General features: G+C 42.5%; 1 protein-coding gene across 21 annotated transcripts in view; it reads right to left on the reverse strand.

The window, feature by feature from the left end:
• LOC124349241 (calcium-activated potassium channel slowpoke-like) overlaps positions 1-13,796 on the reverse strand; it is a 35,676-nt gene extending 21,880 nt beyond the window's left edge. For 12 of the 21 annotated variants that reach the window (XM_046799684.1, XM_046799686.1, XM_046799703.1 and 9 more), the window contains exons 1-6: positions 13,329-13,796; positions 3,273-3,334; positions 3,039-3,135; positions 2,846-2,957; positions 2,594-2,745; positions 2,304-2,471 (exon numbers count right to left, since the gene is read on the reverse strand). In XM_046799684.1, the coding sequence (XP_046655640.1) occupies positions 2,304-2,471; positions 2,594-2,745; positions 2,846-2,957; positions 3,039-3,135; positions 3,273-3,334; positions 13,329-13,649 (912 nt within the window). In that variant the 5' untranslated portion in view covers positions 13,650-13,796. Of the gene's footprint in view, positions 1-111; positions 204-2,303; positions 2,472-2,593; positions 2,746-2,845; positions 2,958-3,038; positions 3,136-3,272; positions 3,335-13,328 lie in introns of all 21 variants that reach the window. The other 9 variants (XM_046799693.1, XM_046799683.1, XM_046799704.1 and 6 more) reach the window with 1 other exon arrangement.
• Between the last annotated feature and the right edge of the window lie 1,837 nt (positions 13,797-15,633).

The raw sequence follows: 15,633 nt of genomic DNA on the forward strand, positions 1-15,633 counted from the left end.
AAAAAGAGAGAATGAGAGAGAGAGAGCGATAGAATATAGTAAAGAAGAGATGAAGAAAGAGAGAGAGAGAGAGAGAGAGAAAGAGCCAACAGAAGATGGGAGTTGCAATACCTCTTTCCGTGTTCCACTCTATGTTCGCCCCCGTATTTGGTGCGATTGCCCACCAATTCAGTGATCTCAGGGATCCAGCTGGCAAAGACCGCCTATATGGGTACAGAGAGTCCAACACACTTGGTTTTTTGGTTTTTTTTTGGTTCACTAATCACAACGCCAATTAAATTTTCGGGTTTTTTTTTTTTATTATTTGAAAGATGAGAATTACTAAAATCTTTTGCCAAAAAATTTTTTAGTTCAACATTGTTTTTTTTTGTTTGCTGGCGGGGTATGGACTTGTTTTATAGTATAGAACGTTTATTAGGTTATGAGGGATGAAGTAGATATATATGTTCTATATAATCATGTAATAATAAAGAACAGCCGTTAGTAAAAATAAAAACAAAACAATTTATGATTTAGAAAAATAAACAAACAAATTTTTGTTCTACATATTTCTTTTTTTTTTCGGAGTGAGACGCTTTTTTTTAGTTTTAATTTCTTTCCAGAACGAATAGAATAACAGAAAATAATTCGGCTTTCAACTACTCTACGTCAAATACGTAGACTAATGATGTATAACGATTAAATTAATACGATTAATAAAATATAGATTTTTTTTTAAGTAGGTTTTTTTTACTTTGAATAATGTGGGCTACTAAAATAGCTACTTTTATATTTTCTGAAAAAAAAAAAAAATCAATATTCACATCGTCCCTCCCCAAATTGAACTCCTCTCCCGATTTGTCCGGTGGTTTTTTTATTGTATCATTATTTTTTTTTTCATCAGGGAAATGAATTTTGAAATAGGAAAAACAAATAATCAATCCACCAAAGACAACGAGAGCAGCGGATTATAGCCAACTCGTCTCTTTCCGTGGTCCAGGTATCAGTTAATTGCATTTCTTTTCTTTTTTTCTTTTCTTTTTTATTTTAAAAAAAAAGGGATGACGTCATCGTAATGAGAAAGAGGAAAGGATCAAATGAAAGAAAATAAAAAGGAGAGCGGGGGACAACTATTATACTGATGACCCAGGCCTCTAATAATTGAGTTTAATGACTTTCCTCGGTCAACTAGCGGTTTTTCTACTCGACTATAAGGGTAATATTTTTTTTTTTTTTTTGTATTAAGCAAGAATAAATAATAATAATAATAACAATTAAAAAAAAGGAACGAAATTGCAATCATGATATCGTTGTCGGGGTCACTGAGGGTCACGAGGAACACGGAAAGAGTACGAGGCTCGTTGGGAAATGTATAAATTAATTTCTAAATTTTTTGAATGAAATAAAATTCCTGGATTGGTTTTTAATATTTGCTTGGAAAAAAAAACCCACGTTTTTTTTTTGTTTTTAGATAAATCTAATCCGTAAAATAAAGAGAGAGAGAGAGAGCAGAGAGAATGAGAGAGAGATAGATAGAGTGATAGATAGAGAGAGAGATAGAGAGATAGACAAAATCGATACCGAATCCAATGAAATAGAGATGATGAATATTGGACTATTGTTCACGAGAAAAGGAGGAAAAAGAAAAAAATGTCCAAAAAAAATGAGACCAACTACCGAGCAAGACGACAATCACCGAGACCATAATATGTAATAATATAATAAGGAAATAAGAATAAACACGAATGAATGTTTCGTTCCGTCGATTTCCAAAGGGCAATTTTCTTTTTTGTTTTTTTTTTGTTTTTATGTAGGACCATGGACAAAGCATGGAGGGTGGAGAGTCTGACATATCTCTTAAAAGCGTGACAGGTTTGAACGCCGGCAGAATTCCCGCTCAGATTATTTTTATTTTTATTTTTAATTTGAACTTTTACAAAAGAAAAGGTAGGAAAAATAATCAATATCCCAGCGTCTTTTTGTCTTCAACTATTAATTAGCCTGGGGGGAGGGGAATTCTGTCGCGTTCACACAGCTGTTACGAATAGTTATTAAAAAATCATCATCGTCGTTCTTTAATTTCTAAAATCGCAAAACAAAAATCTCTTCGAGGTTGATATTGCGCAACTCTCTGTCAAACAACGAAGCGCACTCAAAACAATCGACATTTCTTGTTTCGTCAAAAAAATCTTTCTCCAAAAAAATTTCGAAATCAAAAGTTTGCAATTATTAAATGTTAAAAAACAAAAAATCATAAGAATAAAAATAAATCAATCAAAACCAAAAAACCGAAAAAATTGGAAATTGAAAATGGTGGAACTTACCAAGCCGACGAGTAGAAAGAAAACTAAAAACGTCCGACCTAGGATCGTTTCACAGTAGACATCGCCGTAGCCGACCGTCGACATGGTCACGATCAAAAAGTAGACGCAGGTCCAGTAGGACAACCGATGCGGGTTGTTAAAGTCGAGCGGGTCTCCGGAATTCTCCAGCTATGTACACAATTTCCAATCGAATAAATGTTGGTATGTATCAATGCCCAGCATATCATCCGTCAAACATCAGCACACGATCCTGACAACACACGATGCTGTCGATTATGACATATACGTACCAAATGGATGATTCCGGCGGCCGTCAACCAAACAGAAATGAAGATGGAGACCAGCTGGGCCAGGCGGATGGAACTGGATGTCTTGAGAATGTTAAGGTACTGCAGGATATCCGGCACTGTCATCAGCCTCAAAGCACGAAGAAATCGAAGACCTATACACAGCCCAGCCCACAGACAAAGTTCGTCATTTTGTCTTGTTTTTTTTTTAAATTGTTTCACGCATCGATCGAATTTGAATTGAGCGGATCTTACCGATCCATGTCCGGTCCAAGTAGATGGACACGAACGAGGGAGGTATCGTGAAGTAGTCGACGAAAGAGTACATCTCCAACATGAACCACAATTTATCGCTGGCGGCGATGAACTAATAATCGAGAACATTTTTCAAAATGAAAAATAACCAAACAGCAGCCAGCCGCATTTCAAATGGCCAATTTGAACTTACTCTGATAAAAAAGTAGACCATAAAAAATATATTAAAGGCGAGGTCGATCTGCTGCGTCATGTTGCTCGACCACTCCTTGCATTGTTCGACACCCTCGCTGATGAAGATGGATATCAAAAAGAGACGCGGGAGAAAAATATTATAGATTATAATCAATCAACATCAGCAGACACCGGTTTGAATAAAGAAAAAAACACGGGGACATGTATAATTTTATATATAGCTATATAGTACCTGGATGCATCGATGAAGTAAATGATGAGGGACGCGATGCTCAGTACAAACACGAGTACCACCTGGCCATCAAATAAAAAAACAATGTCGTTCATTAGCGCGTGAAAATTGATTATTCGTCTATATTATATTGGATTCGAATCGACTATATACTATTAGGGGACCACCTCGTATTTCTATTTGTTCGGTTCGCAATCGATGCTATATGTATAATATCCCCAAGAGCTATATCTCATCGAGAGTTCATCATGTATATTGTCTGCTGTGCATAGATATATTATTATTCTCCCGTTATTATATTGTTGGAGGATCTATCTGTACATATAGTCCCCATAGTGCACAGATCCCACGCACTCGACTGCTGCTGCATAGCATTTGGCAATGACAGATGCAATCATCCCAGCAATTGACATTTGACTCGGCTGCCGGCAGCATCAGAGAGATATACATGCTCTAGCTCTCTCTCCACCACAGCAGCTGTCATATAGAGTTCAATTTCCAATTATTTGTGCTGTGCAAAAAGAAGAATAGCAGTAGCATCCATATTATTATTAAGAGCGAGTCTTCACACAAATGCTGTGCCTCTCTCTCTCGTCTCTATAATAATATCTCGATCCTCGATCGTGTTTGATTTGCTCTTTGTTTTTTTGTTTGTTATTTTCTTGCGTCATGTTATGCGCGGCTTTTTTTCAATTTCTTCACGTCTCCGGGACTTATAGAGAGCTCAAAACAGAGAGAGAGAGAGAGCAGAGCAGAGCTATATAGACTCTTTCGTATATTTTGTGTTTTGCTGTTTGATTTTTATTTTATTTTATTTTTTGTTTTTATTTGATATGGCATAGCAGCAATCGTCGATTGCTCTCCTATGGCGCAAACCAATAATAGACTTGGCGCTTTCCAGTCACGAGCTTATATAGACAGCGCCGCGGATAGTCCCGGATCCTCTTACACGCCAAGTTAACCACAACCTCAAGTGTATACTGCACTGCTGCTCCTTTTTTCTCTTTCTCTATCTGTGTGTCTATCTGGTATATAGCTAGTAGGTGTAGGCTATATTCCAGCACACAGCAAACGGTGAGCCAAAGGGGGATTCTTTTTTATTTGTCACAGCAGCAGGGGCAGCAGTTAACATACATCACACACTATCTATGCTTTTGTATACAGTTTGTATTATATGTATAAATATATAGGCTACGCATCCACGGCACTTTGCAAATGTGTGTGTCATTTACAGCTCGTGCTGCTGCTGTTGTTGTTACAAGTCCGTGCCGAGTTTGTTTCCAAAGAGTGCTTATACCTAGATATAATTATACAACTTGGTGACGTAATAAAATAACAGCTGACCATTTCTTCCTTCAATCTCAGTGGATCGGCTTTATAAGAAATGTTTGAAAAAAACTAAATTGAATGACATACATGTACAATAGTCCTATATGTATACACTGTCTTGGCTTTTATTGCGTAGATTATTACTGTATATGTATGTTTCCATCCTTTCTTCTTCTTCTTGTGTACGAGTTTTCACTCTAGAGCACAAAAGCCCCTTTTGAAGATGGGCGAGTGCAAAAGAGAACACTATAGTCGTCACATAATGCCCGCGCTTGGCACTCACGGACACATAACTCAATATAGTCTTCCACATTACGGACTTTTTCTTTGGCTCTCATCGGTTCCTCACATCAAAGGTTTCCCTCCCTTCCAGCTTTTAAACTGATGATGGCGTCACAGCTGTTGGCTGGCTGGCCCGGCACATATATATAGTGTGTGTGTGTCTCCGGGATAGAGATGATATAGTCTCTATATCATCTAATATACGGACACACACAACGGCCGGGCAGAGTGCACAGCAGCAGCAGCACAAGAGTTGTGCACACAGGCAGAGAGATATCTGTAGGAAAAGGCCAAGGGAAGATTGATGATTGTGATGAATTACAGCCCAAGCCAAAGATCGTTTGAACTCTCTCTACGTATCTCTTCTCTTTCTATCCTATATATATACGACAGCATCAGAAGGTAAAATATCTGTGTGTGTGTCTCCCTCTTCTCTTTTTCTTGTGCAGTGTGTATAGTAGCATCCAAAGCTATATCGTAGGCTATACTAGCTCTCGCTCGCTCTCGCTTGAGATTGTACAGAGCAGAGCTATATAGAAGAGAGTCTAGAGTTTCTGCTGACGTCGTCTTCTTTTTATTCCATCAACTGAGAGAGCGGAGGTCGGGTCGAGGCTCAGACCAGAAGCAGCAGCAGCCACAGCACAGGGCCAATGCACTCGATCAATACCCCCAACAGCACCCCACAGCAAGCAGCTCGTCTCCGTTCCTCACTCTCTCTCTCTTTCCTGGCTATATATTCAATGCATACGGCACGTATATAAACAGCCAGCACACACACACACACATCCAGCAGTATCTAGAGCTTTCTTATTCCTTTGCTGTGCTGCACTCCTTGGTCGAAACACCGTGACGGACAGGATCCTCTTTCTCTCTCTGGCTGCTGCTGTGCCCTAAATTTATAAAACGGAAAGAAAAGGAGTCGTGTGTGCTGTGCTGGGACTGTATAGTGCTATAGGCCTTGGTCTAGATATCATTTTTGCGCCAGGCTGATGCAGCAGCAATCGAGCGAATTCTCTCAGGAGGAGGAACAAGAGCGGAATGAGGAAAAAAGAAGAGCAGCAGTGGCGGCAGAGCCGATTGTGTCGGTTCGGCTCGGTTGTATAGCAGTGAGGGACGAATGAGAGTCGGCGAACAATCGCTCCGTTCACATCTTATATAGAGGGAGGGGGGTAGCAGAGCAAGAGCCGTATACTACTGATGCTGCCACATGCAGCAGCAGCAGCAGTTGGCGTCATCCCTTTTCTTGGTATACAGCAGCAGCACAGCACAGCGCACAACAATGCCACTGTGATTGAAAGCTCTCGATGGTGCAATCTTTTCCCTTGTTTTCTATAGCCCCTGTCGTTATATTCATGTTGTGTGTGCTGTGCGTACATGTTATAATTAAAAAGAGGAAAAAGAAACTAGACATCATAGAAGATGGATGTGTAGGCTATAGTTTGCAACGTTTTCGATCAAGCTATTTTTGATAGATTTTTTGGCCAAATATATTTAATCGCAACCTTTTAGAATAGGATCTATATTAGATAGAATAACCGTTTGATTTGTATCTTATAGGATTTATATGCGGATCGATCATGATTGAAGTCCAAGATATATCTATCAAAATGCTATATCTATCAAAATGCAGCAGCAGCACAGCTCTCTCTTCTATGTCGATATTATTCGACAGAAATGTTATTTTTTTTTCGTGCTGATGTACATAAAAGAGCAAAAGAATAACGCCGTTGGTTATATACATATACTATCTAGAGAGAGATATACTATATTTCTCGGTGCCAAAATGTCCGGCGTACTATATGGTACTATACTACTTTTTTTTCCTGTCTCTCTTCTTATGTATTCCACATCATCTATGCACACACACACAGCGAGAAGGAGAGAATGTTGATAATCCCCCAGCGATTATATTCGTTTTTATTATGGGCCAGAGTGACGTGAAATATGGCAAGGCCTTCGGCAGCAGTGCCATCGCACGCTTCATGTGGCTTCCCATCTCTTTTTTGTTTGTTTTGTTTTTTCCTTTCTTTCTTCAGGGTGAGGGGGTTTCTCGGGTTCTTTTGCATCTCCTCCCACAACGCATATAATAACCACTGCAGGCAGGGCCAAGCAGCAAAACACATACACACACACGAGTATATAGCTGGGCTGGGCTGGGCTGGGCTGGCTGCTGCATTGCAAATCAAAGACGCAGCGGGAGCACTTAATGCTAACCACCCCACTTTTCCTCCGGCTGGAGAGGGCGTGGCACTTGCCTAATATGAGGGCAGTGAACAAACACACACACACAAGAGAGAGAGAGAGAGTAGCTAGAAGAGTAGAGAAGAAGAGGAGAAAGTGAACAAAAAGGCTCCTTATATATGCTGCTACTGCGCTCCTGTTTGCACGCCGACTTATATCATCCGCATTTGGGATGAAACGTCTGAAAATTCAATTTCAAATCGTCAAACCGCCCGTTCCAAAAAAACCTATGCACAGACGATTCTATCTCTTATCTAGATCTATTTTATACTACATGTATACAATACCTATCAATGTATAGAGACAGATATCATCACGTTATACAACTATAAATGCAGTGAATATAGACAGCCAGGGATGATCCCTCCTTGTCTAAATCGACAGGCATATCAGCCCAATAATCATACCATATAGAATAGAAATATAGTGTCTGCGAAAGTCTTCTTCTTCTTTCGTCCAAATTGATGTATGAAAAGCCCCTTTTGTGCGTGTGTCTCCGCCGATCTGTCTATACATAAAAGGCCAATGTGTGCTGTGTGTGTGTATAAGATGATCGTCTCTTCTGTATACATATGAAATGTGGGTGTGTATTTAGATGTGGGGTTTGTCTGCGCGTTATACTACTATATAACACAACACACAACTTTCTGGTGAAAAGAGTCTAGAAAAGCTCTCCTATGTACACAGCAGCAGCACACTTTTTATTTGAGCGATGTATTTAGATTTGAATATCGTCCATACAGCGCAGCAGCAGTAGCACAAGGACGGTGTGGCTGAGCGCTCTGGCCGCCGAGCGGCGCTCTAATACGTAAAAACGTATCGAGGAACATTTGTGAGCAGCGAAAAAAAAAGGGGGGACTGCAACACAACTTTTTGGAACGAAACTATTTCGAGATGAGCTGCATGTTTTTTGGGGTTTGTCTATATATTCTCTCCTTTTTTTTCTTAGTTAATAATAATACAGCCGGAGAAATGGAAGATGAAATGTCTGTTCTCTTTTGACAATTATAAATATTGTAACTTATTCTATAAATATATAGTCCGGCGGTCGTCTGTAATATTATTTCTATAATATCTATAGACAATTTTATTTCCCATTTTACTTTTTTTTCTCTTTCTCCGCTCTCTGCTGCTGCCGATGATGACAAGGAGATTGTGAACGAAAAGGATCAGCGTGCACTGGAGTCAAAAATCAATGATAAGGCAACCGCAGTCTAGCACACACACACACACACAGCAGCAATAGCCCACAGAAAGAGAAAGAAAAAGTTGAAAGAAGAAGAAGAAGAAGAAGGAAGAGGAGGAGGAGCCGGAAGGAAAAAAGGTTCGTGTGTATATAACGCAGCAGCTCGCGGATGTATCTCTCTTCTTCTTCTTCACGACACACACACTTGGCATCAGGGGCTGCGTTACCATGACGACCTATACTACACGCATTGATGTGTTATTCGGTTCCTTTTCTTTTCTTTTTTCGCAGTTTCCTTATCTCATCGGCTTTGCCAGTCAGTCAGTCACTCATTCTTCCGCTTCACGCGCCGCTATCGTCGTCGTCCCCTCAATTGATGCCGGTCGAACCCCCCCAGTAGCTCCCCCAATCGAGACGGAAGAGGATGGCCCCTGTATGTGTGTTGCGCAATGCCTGCTGCTGCTGTGTGCTCACCCCCCGGCACTCACCGCTCCGATATATAATAATGAAGGACGACGAAGGCCAAAGGTGAGCGCTAGCGACGCGCATATCAACAATGGCGACCTCTTGGCTCTCTCTCTCTTATATAAGAAAAGCTTTTGTCTCATCCATTTTCTCGCCGTGTAATCATCTTTTTGTTTTTGCATGTGGGGTACTAGTTTTTTGTTACCCAACTGATGATTTATAATAGACGCAAATTCCACAGATGCTAGTATATGACGATGTTAATTCAATCAAAAAGCGTCGAATATATTATCTATACACGCGCGGCTCATATATAGTAGGCACAGTGGGCGCTGTTTTATTTCCAGCAGAACATTTTTCATTAGAGAGAAAAGGCTGCGGAAAATTGTAACCAGCTGCTGGAACGTGAGAAATGAGGAACACTGGCGAGCGCGCCAGTGTGTGGTGGTGGGGGGCTAAGACACACACGAGTGCGAGTTCTATTTTCATTCAGCTGCCGCTGCATGCTGCTGCTGGACTGGGCCGCCGCCGTGCTGCTGCTGCTGGGGGGAATCAACGCAGCAGTTGTGGGTCTCATTTCTTTCTGTTTCTTTTCCTTTCCTTGACGCTTTTTCATCTGGCAAAAATGTGTGTTTCTCTCAGCACAGCAGACGAGAGATCACGTAATAAAATAACTATTTCAGAACAGCATAAAGTGACAGATTAAAACCCCTTCCATATAGCTCCAGATCGAAAGAATTCCGTGTCTGTACGTCTATAATATACACACAAAATATATAACGGCCGACTGCTATGGATAAATGGAGAGTGATTATATGTATAACGGAAAATGGTGTGCGCTGTGTATAGTATAAATATTTCTAGACTGCGCTATATACACATCTATTGATTGGGTGATTTGAATGTCGTGTTAGAGTCGTTTGATGTATAGCCACGCTTTTATATCAAGCCAAAGTCAATGGCAGCTGTTGTGTGTATCTACACAACAACAAGGTCCCAAGTTTGTTCCATATATTCTTCCCTTTTTGGGGTTTTTCGGTTGTTGTTTTTTTTCGTATTTTTACAGCATTTCTCGTCCCCCCCCCCCCCCCATCTATTGATCCGCAGTTGATGATAGCCAAGGATTCCTTTTTTTTGTTACTTTCTTATTCTTTTATACCCACGTCTGTTTCTTATAAAGCTCGTTCACATATATATATGTAAGGACATCTATATAGTCTCAACGATCGACAGAAATATTCACCATAAAGTATATCTATACGTGACACACGTTGAACGTTGGCGTGTGCCAAGAGGACGATCGACTAGCTATCCTATATACTCTCTCTCTATAGGCTGGACGGCCCACCAGCACTCGACCGATGACATGTCGAATATCTATAGAGGAAGTAGGAGAATCCTAGATATAGGATACATAATAGCAGCAGCAGCTCTTTGGAGGATAGCAGCAGCAGCAGTGAAGAGTACTGCGCACAGACGGGCTATATACTATATATGCGGTATTGATTGGTGCTGCATTTCATAACGGCCGGCCGCCTATATATCCCTGCTGCGCTGGCTGCTGTCGACTGCATCCAGCACACACGGCTTCTTCTTCGTTTTCTCCGCAGCACCACACATATCAAAATTGTGCCCGAATATATATGTAATATATATTATATCTACCCCAATAGATGACTATTATAGTCACAACTGGCTGGCCCACATGCCTTGCCGCATGCCCGGCAAATTAGTACTCTGGCCGCCAGATTATTATATAGACACAGACGAAGCCCTATATAGGGCCTACCCCCAATAGTCTCTTGGCTGTATTATAACAGCAGCGAAGAGAGTCTTAACAAATATTTCCATCACTTCCTGCAAGACATCTCAGTACGACCACGCGTCAAATCTATCTAGACTTTGGCGAACCCCCCCACCCTCGCCGAAAAGACTTGATCAACGTATAATCTCTTATGTGTGCTGTGTGCTGTCTTTATTTTTTGATTATTTCTTGATCCGCCAGCGGCATCAGTTGTCTTGGCGACCGCGTGTATTTAGTATATAGCCTATATGTATAGCTAGAGACGGCATTGACCTATAGCTTTTCTCTTTCTTTTGATTATTATTACATGTTCGTCGTATATAGGCTATATCTCTACAGCAGTATAGACTGTGCAGTGGCCGGCAGTCAGCCAGCCCAGTCTATACTACACTCCGCCTCTTTTTGTTTTCCTGCTGCGCGTAGCCCGGCAAAATGTTGCACAAGATTCCGCGCGTGCTGCGCGTCGTTTCTCAACGGTATAGGATATAATATAACAGACGCGGCGGCAGCAGTGCTGGGCAGCAGCGGTGTGTGCTGCTGCTGGAGATGCGCTGCCGGGGCTGGGCGCGCGCGGATCAATCGATGTCGCGCTTGCGGCCCACAGACGCAACCGCTTTTCTCTCGTCTCTTTGCTGGGCGCTGGCCTGCTGGCCTTTGGGCTCCCTGTGTGTTTGTATCATACATACATAGCGCCGGGTCGAAATAACATGTATAAAATTGACAACAATAACATAATCAGAAGCTACTTTCTATATGATGACAAAAGGCGTGACTATATAAACTTATAGTCACTCATAAAAGATAATACTCGAGCGGATTGGATGGGATGATGCTGGAATTTCTACTGGCAATCATTTTGGCCAATCAGAAATATAGAGTAAATTATGAAGGCATTTAGACTTGCGGGGAAATGTGGCTTAGATTTATATAATATGTAATAATAATAGGCCATTGGTAGGATATCTATATATCGAGGTCCTATTTAAGTCTATAGCGATACATCATATAAAATCGTTAAGGGGGGATTTTTGGAGCCTTTACAGAAAGATCAAAGACGTTGAAAATGTGAGGGATGGGTTGGGGGAAAAAGCTAAAGGCCTATAGATATTTGATTCGACACTCGAAGAGAGAGAAATAATAAGCGCTATAGGCATTTTTATATTCGCGCGTCTTCTCTGCTCCTTGATTTCATTGCCAGACACTATATAGGCTGGCGCCATTTTTATTTTTTTAAAGATCGCAACTGTCTTCTTCTTCGTGTCCAATTGAATTTGCGCTGTCGAGAAAATTGGGAACTAACAAAAAAAAAATATTTTCCCTTTTTTATTTTATTTTTTTTGGGGGAAACCTTTTTTTGTAGAGAGAGTTTCATTGATTATTGCCCCGCGCCGGGTCCGTTTTGTTTGGTTTCTTCGTCGTTATATTGAGCGCCTGGCTATCGATGATTTTTTGTCTCGCTCTTATATATTTTGCCACCCGTTTCGGACTCGGGGGCCGGCTCACTCTCTCTACTACGCGTTTTATGTGCTGTGCTGTGCTGTGTGTGTGTAAAACAGCTGACGCAGTATTGATTGGGACACACCACACATAGAGTCTATATACTCTAAAGGGGAGAAACTATAAAACTAAACGCACAGCACAAGGAGAGAACGCACATCGTCTCAACGACCCCCCCACCCAAAAAAAGGGAAAAGTCAAAAGAAGAAGAAGCCCCGCATCCAGCAACGAAGGTGCCAATACTACTCAAATAAATCCCCACAACAAGAATTCTTCTTTCTCCAGACTTGCTGCAAGACGATGATGGAAAGACGGAGCGAAATTCTATCCACTTTTAGGCTTTTTTTTTCTTTTGAATGAATTCACATCTAGAGAGCGGGGACTGTGCTGGCCGACCCGTGCACACATTATACACAGAGAGAGAGGAGAGAGCGAGAGCCCACACCAGCAGGCGCATGCATCTCTATAGCTTGAGCACAGACACACAGCGAGTTGCAACGCACGGGCAAGAGAGAGAGAGAGACGAATTATCGATCCGGCTGGCGATCAATAAGAAATATACACAACTCGGTGAGAGAAAGCTATAGAGCTGTGATGTGCTCCACATATTCCTGGGATGCTGTTTTTTCCTTAGATATATTTTGTCTAGCTCTTTTTTCTTGATTTCTTAGATCAACAAAAACAAATGCGACTTGTACAACTTGGTGTGTATGTTGATGATTTATTTTCCTTTGTATATTTGTGTGGGTCTGATGTGTGTGCTGTGTGATGAGGATATTCTAGGGTTGCCTCATCAGCCAAACTATTTGGCCTATACACGACCCTATACAACACTGGCTGTGTGCTTAGATTTTCCATTAGGGTTTCCCCCCCAGCACACACACATATTGGCTGTGCTGCTGTACACACACACACACACGGTTTGTCTCGGTCTCCTTTTTCTAATTCGCCAGTACCATCTCTGCCGGCCGGGATTTGATGTTGAGAAAAGCGCTGGGAATTCAAGTGGGCTTTTTCGTCTGCCCTCTGATGTGCTCGTGACGCGTGACCTCATATATACGCCAAAGACAATGGGCCACCACCGACGACACAGTTGGCCGTCTCTACTACCTTGACACGCTATCGACCCCCCCTAACGCAGCAGTCACGCGTTTCTTTAGCCCATCGAAATGATTTCCGCATGTATTAAACAGTTTGTATCGTAGGCCTATATTTGGAATCTATTTGATTGAATGGATGGATAGAAACTCACCAGGATGCGTCCAGTGGTGGTCTGTCCGGAGATGAGCTCGCCGGCCCAGTCTTTGGCGTCGGTGACGAAAGTGCCTTCGAACTCCTCCTTGGCTTGGCGCGGCGGTTTGGGCAGGTTCTGCTGCTTGAGGTCACTCTGGCTGTACTCGGGCGAAGCGTCTTTACGGCAGCAGATCATGGACAGGCCGCGCCAGATGAGGACGATCGTGAGGCCGGCCAGGAAGGTGAAGATGCTGGACAGGAGGAAGCACCACCACTTGCGGTCCTTGAGGCATTCCTCCTCCTCCGGCGAGAGGACGTAACCTTTGCCGTCGTCCGACATCTTGTGGTGTGGGTTCGTGTGGTGAAGGCTGACGAAGTGGTGGTGATCCGGTTGGTCGTGCTGATCTTGCGTGAACTCCACTTTGACAAATATCACTTGACTTTTTCCAAATTCAAATTAAATAAAAAAAAACTAAAAAAAAAAAAAAAAAAATTCCAGGAAAGTTGAACCCAAACACAAATTTTTTTTTTCGATGGGATTTTTTCACTTTAAATCAAAAACAAAACAAAAAAAAAATTATAATAAAAAAAAAAAAAAAAAATCCGGAACCCCCAGCCCTATAGCCCGTGACTACGGCTGCTCTTGTTGAAGCTTGGCCGTCACCGGAATAAAAAAAAAGGGGGGACTGAATGGAGGGGGGGGGGAGAAGTCGGCGGCAGCTACAGGGCGAAACTGTTACGTCGGATTGCAACGACCACGTCCTGCTGATGTGGTCTCGGTCGATTTCTCACTTGTCTGATTGGTTGTTGCGACGGCACCGTCGACAATGCTGGGCCGGAGGTGAGTAGGACGGAACAAGGCGAAAAATGTCCACCCGGTCGGCCGCTGCTGCCGCCGCTTGCCGTCTTCGTCTTCTCGTTGAATTCAGTCACTAACTGCTGCGTTCCAATAATTCGCACTGCACTGAAGCCGCACATCGGGAACGCAAGGCGAGGGGGGCGGCGGCCAACCTCAGAAAAAGATCCGGCGGTGGCAGTCGGCACTTGTCGAGTGAGGAGCAGCCGCGAGCGGAAAAAAACACCCAAGGATCTCCTCACCGCTCGACGTCGTCGTCGTCGCCGTCGCCAGGCTGACGCGCATCGCCGCCGCACCGGGATCGCGCACGTCCGTTCCCAACCATGGCCGCGCTCAATATCTCCGCCGTGCCCATCAGAGAAAGGAGGGCAAAGGAGGGAAAAACCGGGAGGTGGGTGGGTCCCTACCACCCTACCCCTTTTGACTCCCGCGTTCCGTTATCTTATAGGCTGGGGCCCTGCCTGGCCCGATTGGTCCCGAAGAGAAAGAAGTTCAACCCTTGTGCATGTTATATATACTATAGAGACGACTACTACTACTATACTACTACTACTACTCTAGACTCTCTCTCTCTCGGCACAAGCACAGCACAAGACCCGGCCAAAACTTCTTGTAGCTTTGCTGGCTTCTCTTTTCTTTTTCTTTTCTTTTTTGTATTTTGCCCAGGACTTTTTTTTTATTCCTTTGTCCCTGGGCTGGCACACAGCACACTAGAACGTGCAAGTTCTTTTTATTTCTTTTCTTTCAGCTTTCACGCTGGTAGCTTTTTGATATAAGTTGGTGGGAGCAGAAAAAGGCGAGAGATGGCAACTGGCAGACCCATCTAACGGACTTGATTGAAAGGATCTAACATTTTGTCATGTTTTGGATCATATAATAATAGAGAGAAACTTGGTGAGTCCTTCTCCCAGCAGGAGCAGTTGCGTCCCGCGGACCCAAAGGTCGATCAATAATTTCAATGACTGACGCACTGACGTATAAAGTATATGTGTGTGTGTGTGTAGACTTTAGACCAGGTCGCTGAAAACACACAACGCCATGTCGATCAATAAGTTGACTTTTATTTTCTATTCTCTTTCTTCATTTCCTGGTATTGTCAATCGACTGTGTCGAGAAACTCCGTCCGACGACGTAGTCAAAGTCGGAGAAAAACGCTTCAACTTTCATTTTAATTGCACCAATTCATTAGATAATTAGAATCTATATACACATTCCGATCGATATTATTGATGGCCATGGTCATTTCTTATTGAAAGTTGTCGACTTAAAAACTCGATTGACGGCTGTGTCCGATGGAATTAGTTCCGCATTCAATGATAATGGATGTCATCAATGCACTGCATATTTAATTGACCCAATCCACTTATAATATGGGGGGGGGGAGACATGTAAAACAGACGGGGAGCACGCACGCCCAACTTAGAGAAATACACTTAGATTAATTAAGGCACGCTATCGGATGCTCTCC

Source organism: Daphnia pulicaria, chromosome 7 (genome assembly GCF_021234035.1).
Source record: "Daphnia pulicaria isolate SC F1-1A chromosome 7, SC_F0-13Bv2, whole genome shotgun sequence".
NCBI lineage: Eukaryota > Metazoa > Arthropoda > Branchiopoda > Diplostraca > Daphniidae > Daphnia > Daphnia pulicaria.